General features: G+C 40.6%; 1 protein-coding gene across 2 annotated transcripts in view; it reads right to left on the bottom strand.

Annotated features, from left to right (window-relative positions):
- Nucleotides 1–14,177, bottom strand: part of cntn2 (contactin 2) — an 84,852-nt gene that overhangs the window by 20,825 nt on the left and 49,850 nt on the right. For both annotated transcript variants that reach the window (XM_040045285.1, XM_040045287.1), the window contains 7 exons: nt 13,790–13,892; nt 13,394–13,575; nt 13,142–13,278; nt 10,718–10,847; nt 8,768–8,918; nt 5,494–5,621; nt 3,747–3,922 (listed from right to left, as the gene is read on the bottom strand). In XM_040045285.1, coding sequence (XP_039901219.1) covers nt 3,747–3,922; nt 5,494–5,621; nt 8,768–8,918; nt 10,718–10,847; nt 13,142–13,278; nt 13,394–13,575; nt 13,790–13,892 — 1,007 coding nt within the window. The remainder of the gene's footprint in view (nt 1–3,746; nt 3,923–5,493; nt 5,622–8,767; nt 8,919–10,717; nt 10,848–13,141; nt 13,279–13,393; nt 13,576–13,789; nt 13,893–14,177) is intronic.

Genomic DNA, 14,177 nt, shown 5'->3' with positions numbered 1-14,177 from the left:
GGCACAGATTATAAAGAACAACAAAATAAACTATCATAGCTATGCAGATGACACACAAATATATATCACAATGTCACCAGGAGACAGAGGCCCTGTACAGGCTCTTGGTAAATGCATTGAGGAAATTAATGACTGGTTGTGCCACAATTTTCTCCAGCTAAACAAAAACAAAACTGAGGTAATAGTCTTTGGCGCCAAAGAAAAACGATTACAGGTCACCAGAGAACTTCAATCTATACACCTAAAAACCACAAACCAGGCGAGAAATTTGGGTATAGTGATGGATGCAGACCTAAACTTAGAAAAACACATTAAGACAATAACAAAATCAGCTTACTATCACCTCAAGAATATTTCAAGGATAAAAGATCTGATGTCTCAACAGGACCTGGAAAAACTAGTCCATGCATTCATCTTTAGTAGGCTTGATTACTGTAACAGCATCTTTACAGGTCTACCTAAAAAAATCAGTCAGACAACTACAGCTCATTCAGAACTCTGCTGCTCGAGTCCTCACTAAGACCAAAAAAGTGGACCACATCAGTCCAGCTCTGAGGTCTTTACACTGGCTGCCTGTCCGTCAGAGGATAGACTTTAAAGTTCTGATGCTGGTCTATAAAGCTCTGAATGGTTTAGGACCAAAATACATCAGTGACCTCCTGACCCAGTATGAACCTTCCAGATCCCTCAGGTCATCTGGATCCGGTCTTTTATCAGTTCCCAGAGTCAGAACCAGACACAGAGAAGCTGCATTCAGCTTTTATGCTCCTTATATCTGGAACAAACTCCCAGAAAGCCTCAGATCAGCTGAAACACTCAGTTTATTTAAATCCAGGTTGAAGACTCACCTGTTCTCAGCTGCATTTGAATAAAGCACCAAATCCACACTTTTAAGCTTAAATTTCAAAACGAACATTTAACTACTGATTTTATCTACTGTTCTGATTTTATCCGTTTTGATTTTATATACTGTTTTGTTTGTTTGTTTGTTTGTTTGCTTGTTTTAATCAATTTTAAATCATGCTTTTTATTTGTTTTTGTTTCTAATGTCTCTGTAAAGCACTTTGAATCACCTTGTTGTTGAATTGTGCTATACAAATAAATTTGCCTTGCCTTGCCTTGCCTAGGCATGAAATCACCGCCTACTGACCAATCAATTCTCAGAAATAGCATCACCTGGAAAATCTCTATGCAGGAAGGTTTAATAGGCTTTTCAGTTGCATCTAAAGTCTTTGTGTTTCCATGATAAGCAAGCGAGTGTGAGATCCTGCATTCAAGGTGGAAGGCCAAAGCGGGCCAGCAGAGAGGCGAGTGTGAGAGCCTGAGACCATGCTGGAGAGCTGGCATAGATCAGGAGGGAGGCAAGTATGAGAGTGCAGAAAGGCTAGAGAGAGAGGAGGGCCTGTGAGAAGGTTGCAGGGCCTCTGGAGACCGGGATGGTGAATGGACAGCATAAAGAGATGGAGGCTGATGCAGCTCAGAGGATGAAGCACTTGTTAACAGGAGCACAACTGTGACTTAAAACAGAAGAGACTTTGATAACACCATCTTGAATGCCAGCTTTATGTTGACTTACCCTGACTTTAAGATTTGAGTGCCTTAGGAACAGGAAAAGCAGAAACCATACGTAGAAGAAGAGAAAACACAGAAACAGGATGGACTGCTGGTCAGCGGTCCATTTGTGGAAAAGAGGAGCTGAAAACACCAAAGGCACACATTTCCTACCTATATATTTCTTTAGTGATGAGCTTTGAAATGTGGCCATGGAACATTATGAACAGAAATAGAAGCTTGCAGGTTCTAATTGAAAGCCTATCCTAAATTGGATCTTGAATTCGGGACAGGTGATATGGTGACAGCCAGAATTTGCCAAGGGGAGGATTTAGCCCTCAAAAAATGTCACTCATCCAAGCAATCTGAGTATGAACGACTGGAAAAGGGGCTACAAGGGATCACTAAGGGTTTTCTCTTAGGCAGCAGTTGTCCTTCTCTCCTGGACAGCCTGGAGCTTTCGTTGGGTGCCCTCCCAGCTGGGATAACTGCATTTACTTGATGTGATATTCTTCTGCTTCACTGGGCGCTGCATCTGGTGACACCCAGTTTGTGCTTCTGTGGATGTGTCAAGCTGATCCATATGCACTGGTTTACAGTACATCATCAATGTCCCCCCTTACTGAAGGAAAACTCACCGTCTGCATATGATTGATCGTGAAACTGACCTCCCAGCCCATTCTTCCTTCAGTGGGCTGGTTTCAGTCACTGTGCAAATGTCCTGTTCATAAGGTTGAAACCTGCAGTCAGCTGAGATTGAAGAAGTCACCTGATGAGTGAAAACGCGACGCCCTGATGAAGTGAATCAACTCTTTGTTACATGGATGACTGAGCATGCATCAAGATGGAAAGCACATCACAGCAATTAAAATTCTGAAATGACCTCTTAACTATTACTGACTCCGGGAAATCTGCTGCTTTAGTACTTTTAGACCTCGGTTCTGCTTTTGATATCATATATTATGGTGTCCTTATCTCCTGGCTGTAGGACTTAGTGGGCATCAGAGGGACTGCACTGGAATGGTTTCAATCTGATTTTACCAATCACCTTTGGCTCTGCTTTTAAAGCTCTCCTCACTGAGGACAGGTAGCTAACAGGTGACCAGTTTGTCACACAACCATTCACACTCATGGGAAATTTAGACTCACCAATTACCTAACTACTAATGGCATGTCTTCAGACTGTGGGAAGAAGCTAGCTACCAAAAGGAGGACCTACACAAACATGGGAAGAACATGCAAACTCCAGGCAGATGACGGATTTGAACCTAGGACCTTCATTCTGCGAGGTAACAGTGCTACTCGCCATGGCACAGGGTTAGCCTAAAGCACCAATAAAAACTCAAAACTGAAATTTGTGCTGCTATTTTCTGTGCTGTCTAAGTTCAACTCAATTCAATTTTATGTATATAGTCACAACAACAGTCGCCTCAAGGTGCTTTGTATTGTAAGGTCGACCCTACAATAATACATACAGAGAAAAACCCAACAATCATATGACCCCCTATGAGCAAGCACTTTGGCAACAGTGGGAAGGAAAAACTCCCTTTTAACAGGAAGAAACCTCCGGCAGAACCAGGCTCAGGGAGGGGCGGGGCCATCTGCTGTGATTGGTTGGGGCGAGAGAAGGAAGACAGGATAAAGACATGCTGTGGAAGAGAGACAGAGGTTAATAACAGATATGATTCAATGCAGAGAGGTCTGTTAACACATAGTGAGTGAAGAAGAAACACGCAGTGCATCATGGGAATCCCCGGCAGCCTACGTCTATTGCAGCATAACTAAGGGAGGATTCAGGGTCACCTGGTCCAGCCCTAACTATATGCTTTAGCAAAAAGGAAAGTTTGAAGCCTAATCTTGAAAGTAGAGATAGTGTCTTGAAACCTTGATGAAGCTAAAAGTTAAATATCACAGTCTCAAGAGTGAATGATAGAAGTTACCAAATCAGAATTTTCTGCAGGCTTTCAAACCTGCACTGGTACTAATATAGCACTCCATTTAAATACTCAGAGTTCTTCCTACTACAGGTCACATACATCCAAGCATACACACTCATGCTTCAGTATTTTGCCCAGGAATACTTTGACACAGAGACAGGAGGAGCTGGAGATCGATCGACCATCCTTCCGATTGGTAGGCAAGCTGCAGTATCTTCGCAAGAACCTTCTTTTCAGCACAAACATTATAGGACTCACCCCCTCCACCCGATGGTAAGGCCCAGCAGAGTTCTCCAGGTCCAAAAGGACACCATTGAGAGACCATGTGAAGGTAAGATCCATAGCTGCATCATGGGAGGCATGGCACTGGAGCGTCACATTCTCGCCCTGATTTATGTCAGCATTAGAAGGGGCCAGCGTGATCTTGGTGGCATCTGTGAGGGGGTAAATAGTTCTGATTAGCAAGACCTTGTCCAAATGTCTGAAGATACCAAAATAAAAAAAAAAACAAGTCTGACAGTTTGGAAAATGTATTCATAGATGTTCTTGTGTACCATTCAAATGCTTTCTTGTTTTCTTCAGTCAGCGGTGCAACATGTCCTGGCCTTACAGAGGGCGTTTTTTAAATCGACAAACAAACTCGTTTTTTTCAGGATAAATGAAGAACTTCTAAATAAATGAGACACCATTTCCTCTCCAGCTTATCTGGAGGGGTAATGTTGGGTTTGATCAGTTGGGATTAATATAATTAAAAGTCTTTTATTGATTGAATAATTATGTAGAAACCTGCAGAAATATCAGTGAAAATGTAAGAATGTGTGGGGCAGATGTAGACATGATAACTGGTATCGCTCACCTCAGTGCCAGCAAAACCAGCAGCTTCTCCCCACCAGATTGAACCGGTTAGATAGACAGATGCACGTTCTCATGTAAAACTCTGTGAACTGCCAGGGGGTCACTCTCTTTTGGGAAGACTGAGTGTTTTACGCCTGTGGTTTTCTAAACAGACCAGTTCCATGTACATGATACTTTTTAATTATTCAATGCTTTAATAAATAGTAATCAAAAGAAGAAGTGTTTTACTGGTGATTCGTCAGGGTGGATAAACAAACATGTTAACAGCTATCTGCCTTAAGGTGTGCATTTAAGGTCACCAGGTCAAATAATTCTGATTGGAGGCTTTCTTTTTCGGAGGAGCCGCAGTAGTGAACACAAGACAATCAACCACTGTGGGACTAGAGCAGCGGTCCCCAACCCCCGGGCCTCGGTTTGGTACCGGGCCGCGAGAGTTGAGGCTCAGGTGTGAAATGTATGGTTTTCAGGGTTTTATCGGTTTTCAGTGTTATTTTGTTATCGTTTTTATCGTTTACTTGGTTTTCCTGGGTCTTTTCATGTGTGTTATGAATAAATCTTCTTTTTTTCGGTACCGGTACTAGTTTTATTTTGTTGTATTTATCCGCGACACCTTAAAGGTCGGTCTGTGAAAATATTGTCGGGCATAAACCGGTCCGTGGCGCAAAAACGGTTGGAGACCGCTGGACTAGAGGACTCATATCCTTTCATTACAGGGACACTGGTGTTCCAGCAGTCTCCAGTTCACGTACACTTTTTTGAATTGGTGGGTTGATCTGTGGCTCCTCCAGTCTCCATGCCAATACTAAGTTTGATTAAGACAGTGAACCCTGAGTTCCTCCTTTTGCATTCATCAGAGTCTGAATGTTATATATGGTCTCATTCATGCTTGATACAGTCGAAGGTTCAGGACCACTTAGTTCTATTAATTTACGAGAATGTGTTTTCAAACATAATTACATTTCAATGAAATAATAAAAAACAATTCATGGACGTGTGTCAGAAGAGAACACAAGCAATCCAAAGTGCACAGTTAAGCTTATCTCGACTTTGAGATGATTATAGCGACTAGCAATAGGAACAAAGGCTTCAACTCACTGACATGTGGCATGAGGTTGTTTGTTACTTATGGCTGAGTTGTTGAGTTGTGTACCTCTCACAGACAGGTGTCCAGTGCTGTTGGCTTTGCCGAGGTAGTTTTCAGCAAAGCAGGTGTACTTTCCTTCATCTGCTCTGCTGATGTTATAAATCCACAAGATGCCATCTGGAGTTACTGTGATTCTGAGAAAAGACACAGTACAATATAACCCTTAACTTAATCTAAAACATTGTAAAATTTAAACATACTCACCGTTCATACATTATTGACAGAACCTGAACATTATATGGCTCATACAAGTAGTGTATGTGTTTGTACATGGAAAACTTAACTTATTCCAAGTTGTCTACGGAGCTTAGAAAGAAAGAAAGACAGCGACTGGACTTCTTAAAGGTTCGTGAAGACATTTCTTTCCTCGCCTAAGAGGTGTGTTCAGTGCTAAAACCAAATGTTTAAGAGTCCCAGGTATTTAAACTCTAGAGGGGTTGACCCTTTAGTCGATACTATTTATCATTTACCTTATCACATGAGCCAAGGTGTCATTTCCACCAGAGGTTTCAGGTGAAACCACTGTGAGCCCTTCTCCCACCATGTGACCTACTTAAGTCAGCTAACGCAACAGTCACTACGAGACTTATCAGTCTTTTAAGTGTTGTGGATATTATACATGGTTATGCTGAGGATATGTCAGCCAGTTTCCACTGGAAATGCCTTTTGGTTAGTGAGGAATTTGCATTTGCACTGTTACATTTTTATATTTTTACTTAAAAAAACAGCTGCTTGTTTCAGTGAAAATAAATTGATGGTTTTTTTAGCACTAATAAAGTTGTGGAGTTGTAAAGTATTTTGTCTCACGTCAATTATATTGTCAGTTATATCGTTATCGCAAATTTCCAAAAATATATCGTGATAAATATTTTTGGCCATACTGCCCTGCCCTACGCTCAAATTAAACTTTCCTTTGCTCAAATTAATTTTCTCCCCAAAATGCAATGTTTGTATACAGGCACAAAAATAACACCATATAATAATATGGAAACATTGGTTTATATGTTAACATTGGTTTATTTTGAGTGTTTTTCTTCTTCATGGGAGGCACATACATTGTTCCATATGCTGAAGTTGAATGCTTTTTGGCAAGTGCTGTTGTGCAATACATATAAACGTCAGAGAGCTGATATTTGACCTCCCTGTGATGTTGAGTTCTAGTTTTGTACTCGCCAATGAGGAGTACATTCTTTGGGAATTAGAGTATAACATGCTAACATGCTCATTATGAACAATGATCATAATGCACGATGCGAGGTGCTGCACAGTTAAGCATTATAGCGGAACGTGATTACTCGTTTTTTTTAAATGCCTTTGTTATTATATTTTGACATTGTCCATTAAACAACACTCTTAAGGGACAACCCCCACTAGGGCTTCAATCCCTGGGACTGGTTTTAGATCTAAAGAAGCCTCTTGGATGAATCCAGTCGGTTTCTTTCCAAGCTCTGACCTGGATGACTGAGAATCTGCACAGACTTATTCCAAAGCTTGAGCTCTAGGGTTTAAAGTTTGTCTGCTATTATTGTAGCCAAACAACTTTGAATTCACACCATTTGCAGATGAGTTTTTGAAAGAATGACAAACTTACATATATCATTAGGTGTATAATTGTACACCACTAAAGTGAATTTTAAATCAAACAATCAATATGTAATCTACCGTACTTTTTGGACCATAAGGCGCACCGGATTATAAGGTGGACTGTCAATGAACGGGTCTGTTTTCATACATAAGGTGCACCTGATTATGAGCATTAAGCAAACAAAACAGTCAGATAAATCAAACTTTACTCAACTCATTCTTCTTGCTTCCTCCACTTCTGTACCATTGATTCATTAATGCTGTATTCTCTCACAGCTGCTCTATTCCCATGTTGTTGCAGTATATTAATAACTGACCTCGTATTGTGGATGGATTATCTCAGTTGTTCTCCTGACTGAAGTTTGGTCCGACTGCATTTGTCTCTAACCATCAGGAACCTTCACGTTAACTTTTATTGAGTGGAAAAGTGTTAGCGTTCATCCTCCAGCTTCACTGTGTTTATGTTATGCTAACGTAGCTGTGTCGCTAGCGGTCACGTAGCACATCATTATATACCAGCTAGCCCAACTTCAGTAACCCTACAAACGTCACTGCTGTTTAGTTTTCTGTCTTCATTTATGCTGGAAGTGATAGCAGAGCTGTACGTTTGAATTATTTCAGAAACCTCTCAGTCAGAACATGCTATATCATGTTTAGGTGGAAGCTAGCGAGCTAACTTCCTGCTAACTTCTAACTCTGTTATATTTAATAAATCCTGTTTTCATGGATGCCTGGATGTTAAACTTAATAGTTACACCTGGTAAAGCAGCAACACTGATGATTTTATTACAGATGGAAGAATTTAGACCGTTTTTAACTCTCAGTGTTCGTTTGACTTTAGGACCTGAAGCAGACAGAGTCTGGGACCCAGATTACTCCGCGAGGCTCCTGACTACAGTAGCTGTAATGCTCCGACAATCCACCAAGCGGTGCGGCTTCGTAGCTTAGCAAAGTCATACTAAAACATTTTTGACAGATTTTTGAGCGCTGTGTAGCACATAAAATCAGTTTGAGGTCAGTAAGCACAACCAGAATTCATACATAAGGTGCGCTGTCGATCTTTGAGAAAATTAAAGGATTTTATATATATATAATCCTTATATTGCGGAAAATACGGTAAGTGCACACTTTAAATTTAAATTCAAGGTATTTAACAAAGGTACTATAATTGTTATGTTATTACAGCCAATTTTGTATATTGTCTACCATCTCCAAAAACTTAAAATTAACAAAACTGTCTCTGTCTATATATTGTTATAGTATAGGTTATATATACTTGGCTACTCTGACTGGTATGATAGACTCCTTTACTTGCAACAACATCTCTCTGGACCTCGTGTTGAAAGTTCCATTAAAAATAATAATATACAAATCAATGAGTTCAGTGCTTGGAACAACAGATATTTTATCTGTGTCATTTATCATAGAATAGCATGGGAACAGGCCTCAGCTAGCTGTGAGACTGCTTTCAGTTGTTCTTGTACTATTCATGGAATAGAAGCTTACAAAAATGAAAGACCAAGCAGCCAATGTTCTTTTGCAGCCATCTGTGTGCATCACACTTTGGCCTGAGATACTACATGAGGGTGCACAAAACAATCAGTGCTAGGATCGACTTTACTGACCATGGTAGTTGACCATACATGCTGTTTACACTGTGGTATGAACTGTAACACAGGCTTAGCTAGGGGAATACCTGCTGCTGTTGGTGAGCAACTCTGTTCCACGACTCCAGAACAGACTGGGCTTCGGGGCAGCTCGAGGGCGACAATCAATCATCACCTGTCCCCCTCTAGCTGCTGGAATAAGCTTCCTTACTGGATTCAACCGGAAATCTGGAGCCTGAACTGAAAGGAAGAGACACACAAGGATAGGGGAACAAAAGAGAGTGGTGCATTGCTGTCAATTGTATCTCCTGTTTGTTTTAATCCAAAGAAAAATTAATATGTTTTTTTTTACACGTAATGGCATGCTTTTATTATGTTGTCTTTAGGAATTATCAATACACCTTTTTACAGGTAAAAGTAGAATAGATTGAAGTAACAAGAGTCCTATTTATGGGCCAGTAACTAAAGAAACAGGTATCTGTGTCTATCACATAGACATAAGTGAGAATGCTGAGACAGTGACAGTCAGAGAGAAGGACTCTCGCTGGGGTCAACCCACAAAAAGTTACTGGACCAGACAATATACCTGGACGTGTGCTCAGAGCCTGTGCCGACCAGCGAACATTTTCAGCATCTCCCTGAGCCAAGCTGTTGTGCCACAGTGCTTTAAAAACACCACCATCAGACCAAACTGGACCCACTACAGCTCGCATACCACACAAACCGATCAATGGATCTCAGGTTGGACATACAAGATCCATCACACTGAGCACAGGAACTGTGTTCGACCCCTCCAGAGGATTGTGTGGAGCACATCGTTGGCAGCTCTCTACCCAGCCTACTGCACATTTATCCCTCATGCTGCATTCATAAAGCCACTACCATCATGGCTGACCCGCATCACCACCCCCTCCAACTTTTTACTTCTCCCCCATCCAGAAGACGACTCTGCAGCATCAGGAGCAGGTCGGCGAGATTGTGCAATAGCTTTTCCCCCAAGCAGTCCGGCTCCATGCTGCCCCCCTCCACACTGGACTCTCTTCTCCACACACACTTCTTTGGACTACATAACACTTTCCTCTCACTGTCCTCTGTGCATCTTCCTTTTGTTTTGCATATTATAATTTGTATTTTTATTGTGTTGTGGTTTGCAGTGTTTTGTGTTCTTTCACTTTCAATTAGTTTAAAAGGAAAAGGCTGAAAATTTAAATAGTTAAAAGTTGAAATGTAAACAGTTGGTCTTTGTATTTTATAATTTGTTTATTGCATTTTATGTGGAGTGAATAAATAAAAGTATACTTACGGTGGCCCCTAGAGACAAAGCACGTACAAACTCTGAAGCATGTGAAACCTCCAAAACCCAATAGAAGTGCTCCAGGATGCTAGGGGGCAGTGTGGAGCTTTTGTTACCGAGTGGCTACACAAGCCGGGAAGTACCAACGACCGGATTTGGTGTGTGGTAGTAACAGGTTAAATTTTTTTTAATTATTTGAATATATATGAGTGCTTGTGTATAAATACACACACAATACACACATGCTTTCAGTTGTGTAATTTAAGTGATCTAGGTAGCTCTGTTTTGGAAGTTCAGTTAACTCTAGAAATGTGTTTTGGAGTTTGTACGTGTTTTGTCTCTAGGGGCCACCGTATATATTTATATAAAAACATATATAAATAAAACCACTTTTTTTTACATTAGTAATTCCTTTTGTCCATAATTTTATATTGTTGTTGATAATAAATTAATTAAAGTAACAAAACAACCTGAAGAGCCGGCTGGGAGCCGAAAGAGCCGGAGCTGGAATTCCCATCACTAATTCTTACTCTATTTCTATTCAAGTACAATACTGTTGTACTTATTCGTAGTTTATCTTGTTTCTGTATAGTTGTACATATGTATTTGAATTTCTTTCATTTTACAGTCTGCACCTTTGATATAGGAGGACGATATTTCATCCGACTGTATACTTGAGTGTATATTGTTGGGTTGACAATAAAAACTTGACTACTTGGCTTGAGAATGAAAAGTCTCTGTCTACCTTGGACCCTGAGCTCAGCGGTCGAGTAGATGGTGCCATGCTTGTTTTCAGCCACACACTGGTACATGCCAGAATCCTCCAGAGCAAGGTTGATGATTCTAAGATGAACTCCATTCACCTCCACACGATCCTTGAGGTCCGAAGAAGGTAAAGAAGAGATAAAGTTACAGAAAGCACAAACCGATCTGTGACATGTGTAACAAAGCATGCTGTACAGTACTGCATTATTCAGCTCACTGTTTGCAGAAATAATTAAAGTAACAATTAAACTATTAAAGGACAAAAGCCATATTCATACACGCAGGTGTTCTTAGGCCGAATCATTAACTGAAGCACAGCTTTCCTTATTTGTCTGATTATGCTTTGGCTCCTTTTTTCACTGCTTTTAAGAGGCAGTATCCATGGTTGGGATCAAGACGAAGTCCCTAAAAAATAAGGAACTTATGAAAGTTATGCCACAATGTGCCCTCTCCATAAACCCCATGCCCCATTTTAAGGAGTTTTCAAATTTACAATATCTCTAAGGTCTTGGTACTTCAGAACACTATTCCAGAAGGTTAATGAAGCCATTTCTGAACAACTGCAGATTTTGAGGTCAGTTCTAGAAATTGGATATAAATACAAGTTATTCTGATTTGCTGTTGTACTCAGAATCAGAATTCTTTATTAATCCCTAAGGAAATAATGTGGGTTACAGTTGCTCCTGTACAGTAACAAAAACAGACAACAAACTATTTAACAATACAATATGTTACAGATTTACAAATTTAAGAAATAGCACAATATATACAAATCACTCAATAATAAATATCAATGATTGACAGAGGTGGTTATAGATAAATATCAAGAAAGTTGAGAGCAACATTAGCGAGTAAGAAAAGAGCGTGTGCAAAAAGGTGTAACTATTACAGTGTTTACAGCCTATTAGATGGAGGAGTGGTGCAGCGATATCCACGGGCAGGAATGATTTCCTATGTCGTTCAGTGGTGCATCATGGGTAATCTCAGTCCCCCACTGAGTGTGCTCCTGTGACTGGCCAGCACGTCATGGAGTGGGTGAGAGGTGTTGTCCAGCATTGTCTTTATCTTGGACAACATCCGCCTCTCAGACTCCACACTAAGAGAGTCCAGCTCCATCCCCACTACGTTACTGACATTGTATTGTAGGGTACTGTAGGTGAGGTAACTGTTGTTGTGATGATGTGCTATATAAATAAAAACTAAAAATTTAAATTGATCTGATTGAAAATCCAACCTGTCACCCACCCATGAGAGGAAATTTGTTAGGATGTTAACCCTTTAAGACCTACCATAAAACCAAGTCCGCCAGAGCTTATATTATTTTTTTTACATGTTGTAGTGCCATTTTTGGGAGCATTTCAAGTTGCTATACATCAATACAACTGTTATAGCCCATATTTTAATAATGTGTATGCATTAAGTCCATAGTAACTACATTAATTACAAAAAAGTGCAATAAACTACAAAAAAATTGAAAATCGTTTTTGTTTTTTTTACATATATTTCTACTTGGAGAAATTTAAGAGGCTTATCCCTCAAAACTTTAAATACAAAAAAGTTGCAAAAATAGTTTACAACAACAGGGAATTTATTTTGAGTGTCTTCATAGTTTTATTTTGGAGATACAGCAATTTTTATATACTGCAGGAAAAACAAAAAACAATCCTATGATGCAAATTTGCAAAGAAAACAGCATCAAAATAAACTATTTCCAGCAGTGCAATTCGAGTTCTAAGCATCACAGAAACTATTCAGAAAAGCAATAAAGTCAAACATGACTTATAAAAACACCAGTATAGGCTTTTAAGGCCTACAAGCAAAAAAACTACATTTTTCACGAATGTGACGTCACTTCCGGTTTCGGGCAGGAAATGGCAGACATGCGATCGTTCGCGCTGACGTCTTTTTCAATGTGGGAAGTGTTACGAACAGCTGATCGGATCGGCAAAGCGTGTTTCTGGAATATTATGTTTTTGTTGCTGCAAGCGCTTTTTATTCCATTTTTGCAAAGCTTTATGTGGAAGGAAACCGTGACCGAGGACAAGCTGATGGCATAAGATGTAACAACTCATCCGGTTTCATATGCAATAAAAATTATTGCGCTAGCTTACACGGTTCCGGTTCTACAGGGATTTTAAAATAGTTACGCAAAACAGAGCGTGCCGCTCCGACCGGCTTTAAAGGGTTAAGGAACAACACAGAAAGCACCAAGGGTTGATGCTGCCACCAGCTGGAACTACTGGAATGCCCACAGTACCATCATGATGGGCTGAGAGGTCGTCATCAAAGAAATATCTCTCTGCTTCAAAATCGAGTCCAAAGGATAACTGTACCCACATGGTCATGCCAAATGCCTTCTTCAGAAGTTTTATGGTCAGGTGTGTGTGTGTGTTTGTTGTGTTACCTGTGTACTAAGTGGCTGTCCATTGCGTAGCCAGCGTACAGAGGGTCGAGGTTTTCCAGCAGCCACACAACTCCACTGAAGATCTGAGCTAATCTCCACCTCTGAATCGGTCATCACCTGCAACCACTCTGGTTGAGCTGGACGAGAAGAAAGTCAAGAAAAAACAAATACACATGAGCTATAAAATGAACACGAGTGCATTAAAAATGAAATGACACATGCTTTGCTGCACAATGAAGAACCTGTAGTCACCTTGGACATTAATGCGTCCCTGGTACGTGTCCCTTCCTTCTGAGTTGTAGGCTTCACACTCATAAATGCCCTCATCGTCAAAGGAGAGTTCAGGAAGGGTCAGGGTGGGACCCTCCACAGTGGGGCCTGCCTTGGATGGCATTAGACCATCCACCTTCCTCCACCGCACTTTTGGAACTGGACTTTAAAATGAAAAGCAAAGCGAGAGTTGAGAGATGGAAGTAAGAGGTCAATAGAATGCAGTGCAGCGATCAGAGAGTGATAATTAGGTTTGAGGTATGAGGATGTAAAAATGCCTGGACATGTATTACTACAGCTGAACAGCTGAACAGCATCACTCTATAATATAAGACACATCAGAAGCATCACACAACAATTTCTGCGATGGACACTTACTTTCCATAAGCAAAGCACTCTAACTGGGTGGTGTGTCCAGCCAGGGCATAGGTATCTGCTAGGAAGCGCACTTTAATGGTTGGAGCTGACTTCCTGGGATTGGCTGGAATGAAAAAGCAAATCTTCTTAGATTAGATTATCACTTAATTCTGTGCCATAACCTCTTTTTAGTGTTGTAAAAATCCAAATCCTTTCAGTCTAAATGAGATCCTTAGTGGAAGGCTTGGGCCAGTATTCCATGGGCTGACCAGCAGGGTTACTGATGAGAAGGAGAAAGTCAGCAGCTGTCTCTGAGTCGACTTTGCTTCAGCCTTTAGTAAACTGATAACAGGCAAGCTAATGCCACAACTTAAAAGTGGACGTTGCACTGGGCTATCAGTGAACAACA

This window comes from Simochromis diagramma, unplaced genomic scaffold, assembly GCF_900408965.1.
Source record: "Simochromis diagramma unplaced genomic scaffold, fSimDia1.1 OVJJ01000761.1, whole genome shotgun sequence".
Lineage (NCBI taxonomy): Eukaryota > Metazoa > Chordata > Actinopteri > Cichliformes > Cichlidae > Simochromis > Simochromis diagramma.
Note: the sequence above shows the minus strand (reverse complement) of the source record. Positions and strands in the feature narration are given on the sequence as shown.